The 19,953-nt window shown below is 29.0% G+C and overlaps 4 protein-coding genes across 5 annotated transcripts; 2 read left to right on the plus strand and 2 right to left on the minus strand.

Moving 5' to 3' along the window:
- Positions 1-4,119: 4,119 nt before the first annotated feature.
- LOC129610275 (E3 ubiquitin-protein ligase RFWD3-like) lies at positions 4,120-6,552 on the minus strand. Its single transcript, XM_055522797.1, has 3 exons — positions 6,131-6,552; positions 5,296-5,903; positions 4,120-5,229 (listed from the first exon to the last, which is right to left on the minus strand). The coding sequence occupies exons 1-3, from the start codon at positions 6,400-6,402 to the stop codon at positions 4,304-4,306; spliced, it is 1,806 nt and encodes a 601-aa protein (XP_055378772.1). The 5' UTR covers positions 6,403-6,552; the 3' UTR covers positions 4,120-4,303.
- A 1,470-nt stretch (positions 6,553-8,022) lies between these two features.
- LOC129610326 (cold shock domain-containing protein CG9705) lies at positions 8,023-10,467 on the plus strand. The gene is made up of 3 exons (XM_055522864.1): positions 8,023-8,300; positions 9,358-9,480; positions 9,546-10,467. The coding sequence occupies exons 1-3, from the start codon at positions 8,179-8,181 to the stop codon at positions 9,718-9,720; spliced, it is 420 nt and encodes a 139-aa protein (XP_055378839.1). The 5' UTR covers positions 8,023-8,178; the 3' UTR covers positions 9,721-10,467.
- A 2,222-nt stretch (positions 10,468-12,689) lies between these two features.
- LOC129610234 (uncharacterized) lies at positions 12,690-16,365 on the minus strand. The gene is made up of 8 exons (XM_055522718.1): positions 16,175-16,365; positions 16,022-16,080; positions 15,888-15,966; positions 15,152-15,817; positions 14,758-15,084; positions 13,879-14,688; positions 12,855-13,825; positions 12,690-12,802 (listed from the first exon to the last, which is right to left on the minus strand). The coding sequence occupies exons 1-8, from the start codon at positions 16,188-16,190 to the stop codon at positions 12,749-12,751; spliced, it is 2,982 nt and encodes a 993-aa protein (XP_055378693.1). The 5' UTR covers positions 16,191-16,365; the 3' UTR covers positions 12,690-12,748.
- A 1,077-nt stretch (positions 16,366-17,442) lies between these two features.
- LOC129610333 (partner of Y14 and mago) lies at positions 17,443-18,840 on the plus strand. 2 transcript variants are annotated; one of them, XM_055522875.1, is made up of 6 exons: positions 17,443-17,559; positions 17,804-17,860; positions 17,939-18,097; positions 18,152-18,367; positions 18,418-18,461; positions 18,533-18,840. In XM_055522875.1, the coding sequence occupies exons 1-6, from the start codon at positions 17,532-17,534 to the stop codon at positions 18,602-18,604; spliced, it is 576 nt and encodes a 191-aa protein (XP_055378850.1). In that variant the 5' UTR covers positions 17,443-17,531; the 3' UTR covers positions 18,605-18,840. The 2 variants fall into 2 exon arrangements, with proteins under 2 accessions (XP_055378850.1, XP_055378849.1); XM_055522874.1 differs by having other exon boundaries at positions 17,939-18,367; positions 18,533-18,838.
- Positions 18,841-19,953: the final 1,113 nt, after the last annotated feature.

Raw genomic sequence — 19,953 nt, forward strand, 5'->3', positions numbered from 1 at the left:
GTAAGGCATCATTCAAGAGCATGTTTTGTGTTCGATTGCAACATTCCATTTTTCCATATATGTATTTTTAAAAAAGTTGGTAAATTTGGATTTAAAACAAATATTATATTAAAGAGAAACAAGTCTGTTTTCAATGGAAAAGAACATATTTTATTACAACTCTGCAACGAATAAAACGTTGTTAAATATTTTTAACGTCTATAATATGTGAATGTTTTTTTTTTTTAGATTTTCTTGTCAAATGAAAAACAAAATTTGATATTTTAATTTAAAAAAATTAAAATTGATAAGAGTCATTAAGAATCATTATAATTGAAAAATGTCATTCTCCTAAAATAATTTAATAAAAAAATTTCATTTGACAACATGGGAGGGAAGGGATATAATGCGAATACAGTTAGTGGGAAGCAGTAACATCGACCTAGTCTCCTCTATCCAACGCCATATCTCACCTTCACGAGGTTTCCTCTGTCAGAGGGAACATTTTGACCAATCAACATGAAAGATCTGGTTCACCTCTAAGGAGGTGTATTTCCCAACATAATTACAGAAATTTACCTCACCGGTAGACAATGATAAGCTCTCATTCAACGTTAGAAGTTCATTAACTAAAAGAACTCCACTGTCAGTTAATATGTGAAGATGGACCTGGTTTAGCAAGCCATCGGTCAGTTAAACAAGTAGGCGAAGAGAACGAACAGCTGAAATCCAAATTAAGCGAGACTGAAGACATGATTGCCAAGTTAAGCAGAGAAATTACGGACTTGCGCTCTTAGAACTTGTCCCTCAAGGAGGCTCTGAGACTCGAAATTGAATTGAAACCGAAGAGCGGCAAGTCAAAAAATCTATTTCATTCCCCTCTAGTGAAGAGGAGGTATCCGGTTGTGAAACTAAGTCTGCTACCTAGGTCTAGGATAAAGATAAATACTAACGAAAGTAATAAAAAAAAACAATGAAAAAATTTAAGAATTTATTATTTATACATTTTTATTTTTCTGTTAAGAAACGGAAACCACCCCCTATTAACATAGACATTTTCACAATGGATTCATTGATTAAGAACTTTAAAATTGTTACAATTAAAAATAACAATTAGATCAGTCTTCCGATGATTACAGAGCCCTAGTCAAGAAGCTGGAATCGATAAAGGCTCAATGGTATACATACGAAAATAAAAATGAAAGGCCGATAAGGGTAGTTGCAAGGGAATTTCTATGGTCATGTGATAAAGAAGATATCATACAGGACTTAAGAAATCAAGAATTCAAGATAAAAGATACAGTAAATATTATGAGAAAAGAAAAAGTAACTGACAGTAGTAACAGAATTAGGAATAAAATGACAAAGGTACCACTCTTTATTCTGGCGTTTGATATGAACGAAAATGTGGACAAACTTTATTGCATAAAGTCGATAGTAAATAAGATTGTCAAAATAGAACCAATTAAATAAGAAGTCAAAATAGAACCAATTAAATAAACGCAAAGGTTATCCCACAATGCAAGAGATATCAGAGTTTCAACCATACGAGTGTATTTCCAGGGAGTGCAGGATCAGCAGAAGCCAGCCATCTAAATGTGCCAACTGCGAATTGCATTTGGCTAATTGCAGGGGTGTGATGTAATGCGCGAGCTTTAGAGAAGGATATTGGAAAGGCCCTTTCCAATAAAGGAAAAGGCGCTCCTTCTCTGCCTGAGTTCTGTGGAAGGGTACAAAGCAACTCATGTGATAAAAAAGACAAGAGCCCCAGTAGCGGCAGCCCGGCCCTCATCTGCATTTAATTCCAATGGCGCTTGGACCCCAGTGATGGAGTATGCGAGATTTGATGCGACCTCAAACGTAAGGAGCGTGGATTACTCCAAATCCTACGCAAGGAGAATACGGGATTCTGGAGCACATAAAATTACGTTAGAAGATACTTTAAATTTAATATTAAGTCAAATAAATGAGATGATTCAAAGAAAATTCATTAAAAGACTTAAAACGACGAGCTAGAAAAAGTAATTAAGTTAATACCCCAGTAAAAACAATGTATAAATTCAGAATATTGACATGGAATTCCAACGAGCTGCTAAATCATTTAAATGAACTAGAATTGTGCCTGTGCAAAAACAAAATTGACATTTGCCTAATTTCCGAGACTCATTTTACGAAAAACTTTTACATAACCATTAAGTATTATATATGTTATCACGTTGAACATCCAGAAAATAGGGCCAGAGGTGGATCAGCTATTGTAAACTAAAGTAACTCAAACCATAACGAGGGTAGGAAAATCGAATTAGAATATATGCAAATAACCTCCATCAAAATCAAAACCAAGAACAAAGAATTCAAAATTTCAGCTACATACATATATATTGCGCACCTAAACGCAAAATTAAATTATGATTAGCGGACTAGGAAACAGTTTTATCCTTGGTGGTGATTGTAATGCCAAAGACACCCTTATATGAAGGACTTTATATGAAGCTGGAAACTGACTTACTGATCCAAACAGATCTTCGGTTATAATTGACTTTTTTATAACCAAGGGTATTTCTGACCATTATATTAGTGTTAGTGAATACTATGATTTAAGCTGTGACCACTCACTGAAAATATTGACAGTTGGTGATAAAATTATATTTAAACAAGAACCACCAAGATTGACAAACAAATCCACGGATTGGGATAATTTTAAAATTGATCTATCATTAATGGTTGAGCTAAATGCATTTTTGTAGATTCCACAGCAATTGGAAAAAGATGGCTGAGGTTATCCTGGTTCCAAAACCAGGTAAACCAATACATAATTTAGGGTCAAATCGACTGACATCTCTTCTTCCAATAATATCAAAATTGTATGTGAGATTGCTATCAGCCAGATTGAAACCTGTCATAGTAGAGAGCAAGCTCATCCCGGATCATCAATTTGGATTTAGAAGCAAGCACTCCACAATTGACCAAAATCATAGCATAACAAATATCATTGAGGAAACATTTGAAACAAAAAAAATATGGTCCACTACTTTCCTGGATGTGGCTCAAGCGTTCGATAAGGTATGGCATGAGGGTATCATTCACAAAATGAAATTAAACTTGCCAAAACCTTTTGGAGATATCCGGACATCATTAAATGATACCAATATTGGTGAAACAGAGCCAGCAACGACACGGCTGTTCTCGCTGTGGGAGAAAGAACTCAAGAGTGTGCATCCAAACTGCAGAGAACTATTGACATGGTAAATGTATGAACTAAGAAATAGAGAATAAAGTTAAATGAAGGGAAATCAATACATGTGACTTAAATATTCTCTGAAATTATGTTTCTGTTACAAACTTGAATAATGTGCCAATTCCCCATGCAAATGAAGCTAAATATCTCGGAATGCCCTTAGATACCAAATTAAGATGGAAAACTCATGTAAGGTAAAAAAAGAAGAAATCGACATAATGATGAGAAAACTAAATTGGCTAATGAACAGAAATTCTAAATTGTATTCATAATAAACTATTGATATACGAGCAAATAACAAAACAATTCTGGAATTATGACATTCAACTGTGGGGCTGCGCAAGTGGGAGTACTACAGACATAATACAAAGATCACAAAATAAAATACTAAGGCAGATCGTCGGTGCGCGATAGTACTTTGCATAGAGGTCTAAACGTCCCAACTAAAGAAGAAAAAATACTAAGGATGGCAATAAACCACAGACCAAACTTGATCAACTCGAAAATAAAGAAAGGGTTGATATATTAAACAATTACGAGAACACCCATAGAAGTTTAAACAGCAGAAAACGTCTTGATCTCGATTCTATTGGTCAAATCAACAGTGGTCGAGAACTGAGACAATATTATGAATGGGATGCCAGCTAACGTGACTTTAAAATGGCGAAGAGAGTATTGCCAGATAGACCAATGGTTCCTGTTACGATAATGATTTAAGAAAAATGTGTGAGTCATATTTCATACATTCCATACGAATTCCAAATTATATAACACCCTGTATATTATGGTATCGTATAATATGTAATAGTTGTTCAAATATACCATGTTTATTTGAAGTAAATTAAAAATTTTTTCATAAAAAAACGAAATATTTTATTGAAATATAATAAAAAGTTAAAGGTTAGACAAGTTTCAGAAAACAAACCGTAATGATATCTAAAATTTAAAGATTCACAGATTTATTCTTTCAGATATTAAAAAAAAAATGTTTCATTTAGTTGAACATAAATTGGAATACATACAATAATACCTAAACAAAGAAATTTGTTTTAAATATCATGGTATGCAGTGTGTTAAATTCTAACTTTACTTCAACATTGATTCTACCTTATATATTCTACATTTCATTTCAGTCAATGCTGCTAAGTAGGTACTTTCATTGTTTCCATCAATTATTATCGGACATGTATCATAAACCGTGTCAACGCATGGCAATGACTGTATTTTCATACTTTCTCCTACATTCCATAATGTTAATTGCTTTGAATCTTGAATATAAGCTGCAACCAAGCTATTGCCTTTTATTGGAATTTGTGTGCATCTTGACATGATGCGTATAACTCGTGAGCCGAATAATTCTAGTTCTATATGAAACATAACTATATTATCTATTTTGTTTAATTTACCTAAAATATATTTAGACATAGGAAATTTTGCGCTGATTCTTGTTGATATCAATATAGTATCCGTTATATTATTATAATTTATTGACAAAAATGGTCCTTCTACAGCTAATTTATTTGGACTTAACCGTTGAGTAGGCAAAAATTCATAAAACCATAAACTTTGTAATTTACAGACCAGATATCCACCAAAAGGAAACATATCTGACGACGGTACTGGAAAAATATTTATCACAGGGCTTGTGTCATCAACATTTGATGTTTCTTCCAAGCATTGGTGGGTACTGCGGATATCGTATATGTACGTACTCCCATGTTGTGATCCTAAATATAATAAATGACTACGTTGATCTTGATCAAATGCACAAGACCATATATCTTTTTCTGATGGAGTGATAGTTGTCATTACTGTTCTATTTTTAACATCAAAAACTTTAATTATTTTTTCTTGTGACGCGCAAGAAATTAAATCTTCTGTTGAAGTTAAAGATAGGTCTCTCAAAACTTTGGTTGAAGTATATAAGAACGCCGTGGGTTTAAAGTCAGTTGCAACATCAATATATTTAACGCCGTAACCTCGAAAAAGATTCTGCATTGATTTTTGAGAAGCTGAAGTTAAAAAAAATATTATAATTTTGGGTTTCTGTAATATATATGGTTGACACTAAAATTTACCAAATAACTGCTTTTCACTCGACGCATACGCTAAGCAACGGCAGCCTGGCTCTGAACATATTTCTAAATTTTTTATCATGTGCATTTTATGATCATATAAATATTTGGTAGGCTTATCTATGAATGATGCTGTAATGGAACTAGCATTTGAACTAGCATTAGCATTTGCTATTCTGCGCATTCTTTCTATATCAGCTTCCAACTTTACAACTTTTTTTTGAATTAACTTCAATTCTAAGGTCATTAATTGATGTTCGGTTTCCAATTTGTGACTTCGTTGTTTCTCCATTTTTAAATCTTCCCTTAACCTGACTTCTTCTGTGTTGTCTTTCACAGCTATTTTTTTTGCATAAATATGTCTAATATCCCGAAAATCTGCCTTTGATTTACATAAGGGACAACAACGTGTAGCTGCATTTCCACATTGCGACAACCACCTACGCGCACAAGATTCACCAAATAGATGGCCACATTTTAAGGATGTTAATCTATGTTCTCCCGACATGGTATAGTGTTCACAACATATCATGCATATGGAACCATCATCGTCCTCTTCAGTTAAAGATATGTCAATTTTTGATTCCTTAGACGTTTTGCTTTTCGACCGACTAAAATTCAAAAGAAAAAAATGATGAAAAAAGACATATCAAGTGTTTCAAGTTAAAAATTCAAATCTGCAAGTTCTATTATGGCCTATTGACTATTAGAATCGCATAAATACACGGATTTTTTGCAAAATTAAAGGACACAGATTTACCCTTTATCTGCGAAAAACGTACATACTATTTATACTAACTTATAAATATATGGCTGCTAAATTTTCATAAAAACTTACCGTTTACGTTTTTTCCTTGAACTAGTTGGAGTTTCAGTTTCTACCGTAAAATTTTCGGCTCTTGAACTGTTGTCGTTGTCAACAATAATCACGTCTGGCGACGGTAAACTATTATTAGATGCAATCGGAGGTGCAAATTCCACTGAATCTACAGGTACCTGAGGAAGTGCCTCTTCTGCCCCTGTTTCATTTTCTGTATTAATTTCATTCCTTAACGAAAGGTTCAAAACTCCGGGGTTGTCGTTGTTCAATTGAATATGTACCTCCTCCATCTGATTATATATTATTTTAAAAAATACCTAATCCTAATATTTATAGTGACAATATCTGTCAATATTTTTTGTAACAATATCTAAAGAAAATAACTTATTTGTAAAAGAAACGGAGTAAGACTTCTTCCCGGGAAAAAATGTAAATAAAAACTTAAAATGATCTAGTTAAATTCAAATGTTAAACTAATCATAATTCATAATACAGGGTTTCTTCTATTGCTTAGACGTGTTGACACCAATGTAATCAAAATGTGCCAGAACTGCGAAAAATTCACAAAATTAATTTTATGTTAAATACGAAATATGTAAATTGTAATGTTTGACAGTTTTAAGGCAACATATAAAAATATATATAAAATATTTTTTACATAAGTTTTTCTTTTTAAATATTTTTTAAAATTTTACGACTTTGTGAAAATACAGAAGAAAGTTTTAATATATTCAACCATTTTCTGGGTAGTTTGTTTTATCAAATTTTATTTATAAAAAATAATTTTGTAAAATCATTATGACGATATAAAAAATTTTGCTTTTAAATTAATTAATATATTATTTAATAAAATCTTTTCCTAGATTTATAAATACAATTGAAAAGTTTAATAAGTTTTAGTGCCAATCAAAAAAAAAAATAATAAATGACAATACGGACAGTAGAAGATTGATGATAACGTAGCAAACGAAAATAACAACTTGACCACTTCGTTTTTATGACGGATCAAGGACTTAAGTTGAAATTTCAGTATGAAAGTTCATCAAAAACGTTAATTATTTTTTCTTGTGAAATTAACTTGAGTTTGACATTAGCTGATAAGCATTATGTATATAATAATTTGTAATTTTAATTTTTTTTAATTTTCGTATATGCAGTCGATTTTCAAGTCAAGCTAATAATGTTATTGGATCAATTTAACTTGATAATTTCAAATCAAGTAACGTTTATATGAACCCGAAATCCATTAATACTTTACCAGTGGCATTAAGTACTCGCAGTAATATATTGCAAGTTGTAATATATTCAGTAAGAATTTGAAGAACACCAATATTACGTTTGCTTTTAGGTATCGTGACTGAAACTAATGAGGAATTTCAATTATCGACAGTTAATAATTGAACCATTGCAACTTAAAAACATTTTTATCTATTTGCATGATTTTACGTGTTTTCCATATTATTCTTTGCATGAAAACTACTGATAATTTTCATGATATATTGTATTACTTCCTACTTTTTATTTAAAAGTTCTTCAAGACTTCAGTAATCCTACTTTATCCCATTTAATCTATAAAAGTATGAACATAATCAAGAGGCACTTCAAAATTTGACAACTGCTAATTTTTTTTTTCATAAATTTCGTGCACTCTCTTATTTTCTTCATAAATTTCGTGCATATATGTTCTTATTAGTTTAAAATAAAGGTCAATTTCTCAGAGAAAAAATTATATCGTGTTCTTAAATCTTGTAAAAAATTCTTTCTTTCTGGTAAAAGTAGAAAGTGACATTTGTAAATGGCGTGTAATGTATTCCTTATTAATATTTTTAAAAACTATCGAAAGAATTAAGCTATTATACAAATATCGAAAAATCCGATAGTTTTTGCTTGATAGTGGGTATCACTAATCGCCATTGCTCTTCAATTGACATTATTGGATAAAATTCATTAGCCTATTATTATATATTAATTTGAGCTTCATAATTCAAAATATTTCAACGTTGTTTTTACTTAAAATTAAGGAGAGAAATTTTCAGTGTAATTACAATAATCTTATATTTTAAAATATGTCCGAAACATTGACCCCAGAAGGATCTCCAACAAAAAATAATATTGACAATGGGAATAGTCCAAGCTTACTGCAGTTGCCGAGCCCAATAATTACAAGAAGGACTAGAACAGCATCAACGTAAGTATTTTTATTTTCACTTCATCGTTTATAATTACGTTGAATTTAAAACCCCAGAAGAAATTTATACATAATTTCAAAAGATTGGTCATAGAAAGCAAACTATTACTGATAAGGTTTTCTGTAAATAGGATAATACCTATAAGTTTCTTCAACTTAAGTTTTTCTCAAAGTGTCAAGGATTTGGCTTTTAATATAAAAGAAATGATAGGACTTATTAACAAAAAAATAGTTTTATAAGTTATGTCGACCTGAAAATCTGGAAATAATCCAAACTTAAATCAGCTTCGGAAATTTATATTTAGCTGCAAATTGAAAATCGGAAATTTATCTGTATAGAAAAATAAAATATTTTTTTAATATTTCAAATAATAGAAAATTTGAATCATTAATTTGAAGAAGAAAGAAGACACTTTATTGAATTTTATATGTCCTCTTTATCAAAGCTCATTTTCTCCTCATAAAGTGCGTGTATAATGCACGAATTATATTTATATAAGCACCAACATAGTGTCTTTCGAATTAAATGAAGTTCTTTTTATTAAATTAAAAAAAAATATTAAAAAAAATATTATAAAATATTAAAAAATATTAAAAAAAATTGGATTTCGAAAAATTATAAGTAAGTATATATTGAATACTTATTGTTGAATGTTTTTAAAGCAAAAATATCTCTAATTAAGACTGATTTTTTAAGAAATTCCATTTGCTTTATATCAACATTATTGAATGGAACCTATTTAGTTCTTTATATCCCATTTACTTTTTATGTTAATATCAACTTATTTTGTGTTAGTTCATATCAACTTGAATAACAGTTTTTATTTCGTGGTAAACATAATAAATTAAAATTTACCTGTTAGTACCTGTATCTTTTATTTTTAGTTTTTTAGTAAGTAGGAGGTATAAAATGCATACATAAAAACCATGATGAGTGACAAATTCTAAAAAGTTTTTCCATTTAGACTAGGTATCCTTTTCAAAATAATGAAAAATCAATTTCCTTAACAAATTTATTAAAGCAATTCAATTGAGATTTGATTTTATTTATTTGCAGATGTGCTCGTGCAATGAAAAATCCAGTGGAAACTGGCGTGGTAAAATCTTTCAGCAGAGGAAAAGGACATGGATTTGTCACACCCAAATCTGGTGGGGAGGATCTTTTTGTTCATATTTCAGAGTAAATTAACATTAATTTATATTGCACTTAATATTACAATCAAATTATTTCTATGACAAATTTAGCATAGAAGGTGAATATGTTCCATTACCGGGGGATGAAGTTAGTTATCGTTTGTGTGCTATTCCTCCAAAATTTGAGAAGCATCAAGCAATACATGTTGAGATTATCAATCTTGTCCCAGAGAGACATTTTAAATGGGATGATGAATGTAAAGAAGAAGGACATATAGTTCATTAAAATTATCTTTGCTCGAAAAAAAGTGATTTGATGTGAAAGAGGGCGTAAAAGGAAATATTTTCAAATTTGAGGAAATCAGGTTTTTGTGTTACAACTTTTATTTAAATGATTTCATTAAATATTTGTTTATGAAAACTTGTAATATTTACCATCTTGGAAATACGTATATTTTGTTTTTCAATAATGTTCAATCTAATCAAAATTTACATTTTATTTTTTTAAACAAATGGTCATGTATGTATACCTTAATGTACTTTGGTACATAAGCACACTTTTCTAAGTATATATTAAGTTTTATTTTGTAAACAATTATTAATAATATGTATAATATTTGACCAATATATTTTAAAATAATAGTTTGCCAAACAATATGAAATCTTATTAAATTTTTAATGTTTTTATGTTTGTATGATAGGAATATCAATAACCATCTTACCTCATTTTTGTTAAAACAATCGCCATCTTAGGAGTTATAAAATTTTAATATAGTTTTTACATAAGAACAGTACAAGTTTAAGAAAATTATTGTCAATATTTTTTTAGTTTCAGTTTTATAAATTTTTAAGTATTGCAACGGCATGCTTTTAATCCTAAAGGCTATTAAAAGTATGAGTAGCAACCTTTATGGGTTTTTAATGAAATTTTTTAAATAAAGCTTTATAAGATTTTACAAGTATTAAAATATGATTAAAATTGCTTGTCAAAGATCAAATAAATTTTAAATCAAAATTTTCGGAAACGGCAATATATATTACAAAAGAAGTGTTTTAATTAATGCCATATATCTAACAGGCCACAAAGCTTACGAGAGCAAATCAAAAATAAATTCCAAATTTATATGGGTTTAAATGGAAGGAGTGTCGGAATTTATTTGTGTGAAGGAAATTGATCAATATTATTAGCTCTACTGATTCTACATATTTGTTTTAACTTAAAATTTAAAATTCGAAAAAATCGGTTGGTAAATGCCATCTGAAAAATGCATTTAAAAAAACAAAACTAATTTTCAACGCAGACACTCTTTGTCTTTAACAATGGTAGATCCCAAGTAGTGCAGTAGTAAAATATAAAAATTTTACGTTTTTTTTAGGGCCGGGTGAAATCAGTGTTGAGATATTTGGTTGAGTAAATTGTGCTAGATTGGTCAAAATACAATTCTAAATTTTATAATTTTGGAAGTTTGTTTATTTTACTTCGAATTGTTTAAATCGAAGATTGTAATCTATAGATATGTAAGTAAACGAAAATGCTTTTTAGTAGATTAATAATCGTAGATTTTGTCTGAATCTGATGAAATTAGGGGCATATTTGCAGAAAAGAGAAGGTAGTACAATACGAATTGGGTATAGTAAAGCTTTAGATGTGTAATGGAAGTTTGACATCAGCACCCTTCTCGTATCACTGAAATCGAAAAAATTACCAATTTCGTCACCCTTATAGTGATGAAATTCTACGAATTTCAAACTAAGTAGACTTTCCAGTAATTACAAATTTCAATCACCGAGATTACGAAACTGCAATGGCAATATTATTTTTCAAAGTATTAAAATCGATATTTTATTGTATCTGTCAAGTGTTGACATTTAAATTTTTCAAATTTCATAGGAGATATTTTAAAAAATAATAGACATTTAAAAAAAACAGTAGAAAGCTTAATTAAAATGAACTGATTTTCCTTCAAGAAAATTTTGATGTAATATAAATAAAATAAATCTCTTTCTCTTTTACATAAAAATTAACCCAACTCATGAATATCCACTCACATAAATTTTTTCATAAATACATATACCTATTTACATTATTATACATTTCATTCCCGTTGCCAATATTGCTTGTTTGAATCATAAATTTAATTAATAAAAATTTTCTAGTAATATATAAAAAATTTACTCGTAATATATGTATGAAAAATGGCATCTTTTGAAATCCACAAAGCGAAAATAAAAATACACCTGAATCGTAAATAAATATTTGAAAAATTAATTTTTGTAATGGTCATCCCTTGAGTTACTTGAGTTTTGTGACTACTATCGATACATAAATTCGATTAGTTTAGTTATTAAATTTCCGCACGTCAAATATTTATAAAGGAAGTGTCAGTTTAACTTTTTTAAAAAGGAAAACGTATATTAAATATTAATTAAATCAGGTTGAGGTGGTTTTGGTTTCTTCAAAATTAAGAATGGATACAAACAAAGATTCGAATTTATACAAATTAGCGGAATCCATCAATTTAAATTTAAATGAATATGAATTACTAGTAGAAAAGTTAGTTTTTAATCCAGATTTAATAGACTTAGAAGCATTTAAAAAAAGGCTGGAAAAAGAAATTAATGATATAGATTGCACTCCATCGAAGGACGGAGTCACTGTTGAAGAAATTCAAGATTTTTTCAAAGAAATCGATCATGTTCCACACAAATTGCAACGTCACAAAAAAAACAAGGAACTCTCAAGGTTGAATGCAACTGTGATCCAAAGGAGAGGTACAGTAAAGGAATTTTATAATTCACCTTGCAATTCTACTCAAATTGCTTCCAATATAACATTAGGCATAAGTACGAAAAGAAACACTGCGTTAAAAATTGACTGCAGTTTAACCCCTAAAGAAATTTTTAATAATTTCAAAGAATGTAAGCTTAATTTAGAAAGTAATATGAGATATTTCAAGAATAATTCGAAAAATCTCCAAACTTATAATAATGAAATAGAAAAAGTCGAGAAATTTATTTTAGAACTTGAGGCGACAACAAAAAATTATGATGATCAATCAAATGTGGAGGCATTTACAGAAGAAGAAAATTTGTTATATGATTTTGTAAATGCTATTGAACAGTTAGCTTTCGTAGCTGAAAACCAGAATTTATATCTCAAAGAAGAAAGCGAAATATGCAACAACAAGCTTAAAATTTTGATGGATACTGTTAATGATTTGCTAAAAATCGTCATTTAAAAATAAAAATCTTCATTTAGAATGTTCGTAAAACGTGTATATTAAAAATTTTCGAAAAAAGCAATTATGGAAATTTCAATCTCCCTTAAGTATAACCGGAATATTTATCTTTTCAAGCTCAAAGTATACCTAAAAAAATTAATTTTTATCTTTTAAAAATAAAAAAAATTAAAATCCTTACAATTATGTTAATATTTTCTGATGTAGTGAAATGACAGTCCAGCAAATTCACTTCAATTTCTACAATTTGGCCCGGAAAAATTTTCCCTTCTTTTGGATGTATGTTAAATAAATTTTTAAAGTTCGAAGTAATTTCGAAATATTGTTCAATTTTAAAGAAACTTTCAATTGTAAATGTAGCCTTTTTTATAATTTCTGTCCGATGATCAAATCGTAAGACGTTTGGTCTTACTGAGTAAGATTCTGAAAGTTTACGGTGATCATCTTCAACAGCAAGACTTTTTTGCTTAGACCCAGAATTAGCAGAAATCATCGTGCGGAATAAAATAGTTTCATCAAGATCCGGAAAAACTAGTGATGAATTTTTCGTATTATCCATACAATTGTGAGTAATCGTGAGAACTCCTTCCCAGTCGCGAAAACCACTTGCCAATTCTAGAGCATTTTCCGGGCTCTCAGTGAAATTATTTACATCTTTTAATGCGATTTCATTATTTAATATTGTCCAGCAGTTGGATAATTTTGACTGGGTTAGCTCAGGTAATTCATTTTCATGTAACTTTATGATATTACGAATTCTTTGACGAGTTGAATCGTCTCCTGTTATAATTCTGATATTTGCAATGCACATTACTTCACAGAGTTTAGATAACATTTTTTTAATATCACTTCGGCGTGGACGAAAAGTAATTCGGAATCTTATAGTTGATTCTGGGGGTATGTATGCTCTTTTAGGTTCAATTTCGATGCACTCACATAAGGTTGAAAATACTAAACCAGACGAATTCAAGCTTACAATAGCAAATCCAGCCAAAGGACCGCGATTATAAATTGTGAAAGTTCTTATTAGAGGTTGAGACAGTTCTTGAATATCTCCCAGGTTTATATATGGTGGACCTGCAGGTCCTTTTTCAAAATCACGAACTCTGATGCTAGCATGACCGCCATATCCTTGCAATAGTATGACCTTATCTGAGAGTTATAATTTTAATCACAAATTTGTTTCATATTTCAATTTTCCATACCTATTGGCCAACCTTCGTAAGGTGGGCTGAAACTAAGTTTTCCGATAGCCGATCCTAACATAGTGGGACAAAAACTGATTGAAAACGAACGACATTCTTGACCTTGCAAAACTACAATTGAATTGTTTTCCATATTTTCAATTTGAAAACCTGGTCCTTCGATTTCAACTTTGAAAGACAATTTTTTGATGGAAATATTTCTTATTCCAACTGACTTTCTTACAATTGTTCTTAATTTGACCGCTCCAAAGCAACATTGCTTGAATGTAGCTTTTATCGGCAACGATTGTCCATCTCTATGCGTAAATTCACTGGAAGTTGAACATTGAGAGTTACAGCGAGATTTTATTGATGCTAAGGAACCTGCAAATGGTTGAACTATGGGTTCTGATAAAATGGACGGCGATGTTGATTTTTTTTTGGATATTCTCGACATAGGGGAAAGTAATTTTTCATTATCATCAATACAAAGGAAATTCCGGTCAGATGCTGTAGTAGTATTGAGCGAAATTGGTGAATTCTGAAGGTTTTTATCTTGCCTCTTTTTTGGTGTAATACTTTTTGATCGTATAGGAGAAATAGGTGGCTGAATTTTATTATCAACTTCTAAAAGATTTTTGAATTTGGAACCATTTAATAATGTGGATGATAGTGATTTAGTAGATTGCAAAGACTCTGGAATAAGACATCTATTAGCAGATCGTGATCGTTTCTTTGATATATTTTTTTCTTTTTCTTTCAAAAATAGCTGAGAAAAGTTTGGTTGGCTTTTGGCTAATCTTACATCTCCCGTTGTTGAATTTTTTAAAACTGGGTTTGAAAAACAATATAATTTATTGGATTATTGCTTACATTGTTCTATAAAGTAATACAATTTACCTTTGGAAATTTGTTCTGAAACCACTGAACTATTACCATTTGAATCGTCCAACATAGATTCTGAAAATGTAACAGTGTCATCGTACGGTTTATGCTGTATGTTTTCTTTTTCGGAATCTTTTCTTCTTTCTAAAAACTTATTTACTTCAGAACTATTTTTCATGTCATTGAAATTTAATTTTTTTAAAACATTTTCGATAGTTGACATTGTAAGTACGTTTTGGTTACTTTTTTTTTCTTTGTAATATCTTATTTCTTCGGATGGACTTTTTGTATAAGTTTTTGTAGATGAAGTAATGTTGTTGGTGTTCATATTTAAAAAGGTATCTAAAAAGTATATTTACAAAATTTATTTTATATTTAATTATAATAGGTGGGCAGGTAATCGCATTACCTTCTTGCAAAGGCTTTTCTTTTTCATCGTCTACTAGTTTTACGGGGCTTCTTTTTGGTGGACTCGATACATCAGGATTAATAATACTTTCCAATTGGTTGGAACGCTTGAAAAAGTAGTTTTCTATTTCTGAAATATTACTCAAATCTTGATTAGTTTTTGAAGAATTTTCAACATTGCATAAATAAGAATTATTTTTCTCAGCAGCTTGAACTATTGCTTCGGCACTTGGTATTGGTAAATAATCATTTTCCCAAGATAATTCATCACGAAGTAATTGAGATGCCATAAGTTCGCCAGGTTTGAAACTTTCGTTAATTTTAGAATCAGTTGAAAAATTTGTGCTTATAGAGTTAAATGAGGATAATTTAAAATTATCTTTTTCACTTAATGTAATACGTCGAATTTTATCGCAGAGACTTGATGCTAAAATGTCTTCAACAGTTACATCACTTTTATCTTTTAACAAATCAGACTGTTTAAATAATGTTGATCTGCCTGTTATTTCAGAGGGTTTAAATAAAATTTCGCCCTCATTATTTTCTATTGTTTTTTCTAGACTTATCCCATTTTTTTGATTCTGTTTCAAAGGTGAATCCAAAACTATAGTATTTTCTGCCAAAATATCGCTTATATTTATCGACTTAGGCTCAGATTTATTACATGCTAAAATATTAATTATCATAAGTGAAAAAATTTTTTTTATTAATTTTAATATCTATATATTAATAATGACCTTCTTCAGATTGTTTATTCAAGTCATTTCTATTTTTTAAAGAAGTTTCTAAAAGATTTAATGCTTTCTGTCTAACTGCCTTAAAAAGATATCACAATTTTAAAAATCATCGTTTCAAAATAAAAACACTTTACCTGATATCTAGGTTTTAATTCTAAAATTTCTTCAGGTTTACAAGGAATTTTTTGAAATCCTGTGAAATATTACAAAATCAGATATTGTATTTTATTTGTTCATTTACTAGAGTGAAGCAGTGCTTAACTGCTATATGTATATTATGAACTTACTTTTGGAATTTTCCATTTTTTTTTAAATCCGCGCAAAATATTTAGCCCCGCGTATTGTGTTCTCAAGGACTTTTATAAATTGATTGCAAAAAAGCCTGAATTTTAATTTAATTTAAATTCCAATATGTAAATTTTGGATAGAAATCATTAAAAAAATTCTAAAAACTTTGTTGAAATTAACGCAAAAGTGTGTTCCCAAGAAATTTTTTTTCGAATTTGATTTCTTTTTGTATTCGCTATGTTACAAAGTGATAATCGAATATTTTCAATATTGCTATTGCAGCGCTTGATGATTCACAGCGGTTGAGTGTTCGACCAAATAAGGCACAATACAGTTTAAGAGCGAAAGCGATCGCTTTTGATAGAGCGTTAGATATGAGCGATGTCTCATCTACAGGTTCAAACTAATCATTAGATTAATTGCGCAATTTGTAAATGGAACGGTTTTTTCCGGCGTAATACATAACCTAAAGTTTTCGTATAAAACCTCCTTTTTCATATAGCTTTTGTTTTTAGTTGATCAAAATCTACGGACGTTTATGTAGCAAAATATTAATATAACAAAGTTTAATCAGATCAACAAAAATTCATGAACAATATTTCAATAATTCAAATTCATGCGCAATAATAGTTATACTTAGTGTAACAACATTTGATGCTGTTGCTGTTATATTAGTAATTGTTATATCAATATTATGTTATATTAAGGCAACTTTTGGTGGTATTCTAAAAGATATAAAAATTGAAACTTAGTTTTTTTTTAACTGTGGGCCGAAAATATTGTTCTTACTGCCAGTCATGATTCGTATGTCTTTTCCCATACAACATCAAATCGCTTGATGTTGTCGTTTTTCTTAAGAAACTCATATTGGCTTTGCGAACACATAATATTTCATTTCACTTTATTTATTAAATAATAAACTCTGTCTTGTGAGTGTTTTTTTTCCAAAACAATTTTTTAATTTTTTGACAAGTCATATTAATTTTGACATAATACGTTGAGTTGTCAAAAACATAGTTTTTATTCAAGTTATTTTAAAACTATCCTTTAAGCTAAATTTTTAAACCCTTTTAAGATTTAAATGAGTTTAATAAATTTTTTGAGCTTTACCTAGGCAGACAATTTTTAGTTTGCAAACCGACTTGCCTGATCTAAATATGACTAATGTAAGTACAAACCGAATATTCCGATTTTATTTTGGAGATTCTCTCAAAATTTGTTCAGCCCTTAAGCGAATTTTTGACATCAAACTATCAAAGTCAAAAAGATGAAAGTTCTTTTCTTGCTGCCTTCAGCGTACATACGAATTTGGAAATATAAATAAGGAATTTGATTTAAATTAAATTATAAATTGATATGGCAACATATTCAACAGATAGCGATGGTAAAATCGTAAAATTTTTTAGTTGTAAATATTATTTTATTTCATTCATATTACATAAATCTAATATATTGAAAAAAAAAACCAATTTTGAAATTTTGGTTATGATTTTAATTTCAAAAGTCCTTTAAATGAATATGTTTTTAGCATTTTATTTGTAAATTTTAAACTAAGTTAATCTTATACTAAGTTAGATAAGTAAATTCAGAAAATCTTAATATAAAAAGTTAAATTATTTTTAAATTAGGAAAATTTATTCCTGCATCCCAAAGACCTGATGGAACTTGGAGGAAAGCTAGAAGAGGTATATATGTAATTAAATAATACAGTTTTTTTAGGAAGTGTTCATTAATATTGTACATACATATTTCTGTTATTATAGTAAAAGAAGGTTATGTACCTCAAGAGGAAGTTCCACTTTATGAAAGTAAGGGGAAACAATTTGCCGCTAAGCGGTCTGACTTTCCAGTAGGAATGTGTCCAATTGCAGCGCAGGCAGCAAAAGAGAAACGAGAAAAACAAGACAAAAAAAATAAAAAAGGTGTAATTTTTTGTAAGGTATTATTCGATTCGGTTAATCAAAATACCTCAACAGTCACATCATCAAAATCTAAAAAAAAGGAGAATACTGAAGTAGTTAAACAATCTGAATGTAAAGAGGTCAATGTTGAAAATGACATCCAAGATAAGTTAGATTCTGAAGAGGAAATAAGAGTTGAATTAAATGAATTAGAGTTGAATGAGAAGCAAGAGCTTGCCAAAAATTTGAAAAAATTAAAAAAGAAATTACGAGAAATAGAAGCTATAGAAGGTAATATTACTTTATAAAACATTAATAAATAAAATGTAAAACAATTTTAGCAAAAATCAAATCTGGTGAGCTTAAAAAACCTAATAAAGATCAGGTAGGTTTTAATTTTAGAGTAAAGCAATTTTTAATTAATACCTATGTTATTTTTTTTCAATTTCCCACAAGATTGAAAAAGTGAAGAAAAAAAAGGCCTTTTTAAAAGAAATAAAAGAGCTAGAAAAGGAATCGGAGGATTAACTGTTTTTTAATTATGATGTGTGCCATGAAACTTTTTTAACAGTTACTCATTCGAATTGAGCTGATTTACCCTTTATGATAAGTTTTACTTTAAAAAATTGGTTCTTTTAAGTTTTATTATCGTGTAAGCTTTAAACATTATAATTGTACATAATATTTTGTATATAAGATAGGCATGTTTTATCCAAAAAAAAAATTTCAGTTCAAAATATAAAAATTCATGTAAGTAATAATAATTTTATTTAGAAATATGATAAATAAAAAAATATATTTCATAAGATTTAAAAGGTTTTTCAACTTTTATTGCTTTTACTGTTAGAGTTTTAATATTATTGAACTTTATTTTGCAAAAGAATTGAATATGGAAATTTCTGCTTACGATATAAAAAATACGGTGCGAAATTCGTTGAAAATGTCTTTTTAGTATCGGACTAGTGCAAAAAAACATTGTTATTTTAACTACAGCTACATTGTTTATGTATCTAATGGGGAGGGCTTATTCAACTGTAAATAAGTGAGTAGTACTGTACATTTGCTTTTATACAACGTTCACTTTATTAAGAATTTAATTTAAATATATAAATAGGTATATATTTTTATTTATAAATAAGAAATTAACGTTATTTCTGACAAGAACAAGCCTATAAATTATTTTTAGATTTACATCCGCATCTGACTTGGAATTTTTATATCTAAGATAAATTATTCGTCTGAAATCTATTCCCGTAATTTAAATTTCCTCCAACATTACCAATTTCAGCTGTTTGAGCATATGGTGATATAATTCCTGATCATTCATGTAGAGGTGTAAGTGATAAAAAGCTGCAAAAATATTTTATCATCTTCTTTACAACATATTACGTTTAGGGAGACCAAAAGAGTTTAACCGAAAAATTGTTCACTTCCTGGAAAAATTTACAAGATTCAAAATAATTTTTGTCTTATAATTCAAACCTTTTTAATTTAGATAAATATACGAAATTTCTTAACATTTTTCAATTAGTATTTTTTCAATTAGAATTTTAGTTTTTCGTTATACTAGGCGTAGAGTCTAGTATTTCCGACACTTCTTTTCTTGATAACCATCGATGTAATATTATAATACTACGCCGAGACGTGTTATGTTTGCATAAGATATCACTTGATAAAATTATATAAAAAATTATTTTATATATTTTTAAATAACAAATTTAGCGGTAGTTTTTAAAATGTAAAGATAGAAGTGGTCTGAATCTAATAGAAAACAATAATTTCGGTAATTATTATTTCATATTTTGGACAATTTGAATCTTTATATTTTAAAAACACCCATAAATTCATTTAATACTCTATAAGGGGCATAAGATTTT

The sequence above is a fragment of the Condylostylus longicornis genome, unplaced genomic scaffold (assembly GCF_029603195.1).
Source record: "Condylostylus longicornis isolate FDR11 unplaced genomic scaffold, ASM2960319v2 ptg000044l, whole genome shotgun sequence".
Lineage (NCBI taxonomy): Eukaryota > Metazoa > Arthropoda > Insecta > Diptera > Dolichopodidae > Condylostylus > Condylostylus longicornis.

Excerpts from the sequence above, each read along its gene's own strand:
- LOC129610275 (XM_055522797.1), bottom strand. The coding sequence starts at position 6,402 with ATGGAGGAGGTACATATTCAATTGAACAACGACAACCCCGGAGTTTTG. Across the intron at positions 5,904-6,130 it reads TCAAGGAAAAAACGTAAACG|TCGGTCGAAAAGCAAAACGT; the intron begins GTAAGTTTTTAT and ends TTTGAATTTTAG. Across the intron at positions 5,230-5,295 it reads GAGTGAAAAGCAGTTATTTG|CTTCTCAAAAATCAATGCAG; the intron begins GTAAATTTTAGT and ends TTTTAACTTCAG.
- LOC129610326 (XM_055522864.1), top strand. The coding sequence starts at position 8,179 with ATGTCCGAAACATTGACCCCAGAAGGATCTCCAACAAAAAATAATATT. Across the intron at positions 8,301-9,357 it reads AGGACTAGAACAGCATCAAC|ATGTGCTCGTGCAATGAAAA; the intron begins GTAAGTATTTTT and ends ATTTATTTGCAG. Across the intron at positions 9,481-9,545 it reads CTTTTTGTTCATATTTCAGA|CATAGAAGGTGAATATGTTC; the intron begins GTAAATTAACAT and ends TGACAAATTTAG.
- LOC129610234 (XM_055522718.1), bottom strand. Across the intron at positions 15,085-15,151 it reads AGAAAAGCCTTTGCAAGAAG|ATACCTTTTTAAATATGAAC; the intron begins GTAATGCGATTA and ends TATACTTTTTAG. Across the intron at positions 14,689-14,757 it reads TTCAGAACAAATTTCCAAAG|TTTTAAAAAATTCAACAACG; the intron begins GTAAATTGTATT and ends TTTCAAACCCAG.
- LOC129610333 (XM_055522874.1), top strand. The coding sequence starts at position 17,532 with ATGGCAACATATTCAACAGATAGCGATG. Across the intron at positions 17,560-17,803 it reads ATATTCAACAGATAGCGATG|GAAAATTTATTCCTGCATCC; the intron begins GTAAAATCGTAA and ends TTTTTAAATTAG. Across the intron at positions 17,861-17,938 it reads TTGGAGGAAAGCTAGAAGAG|TAAAAGAAGGTTATGTACCT; the intron begins GTATATATGTAA and ends CTGTTATTATAG.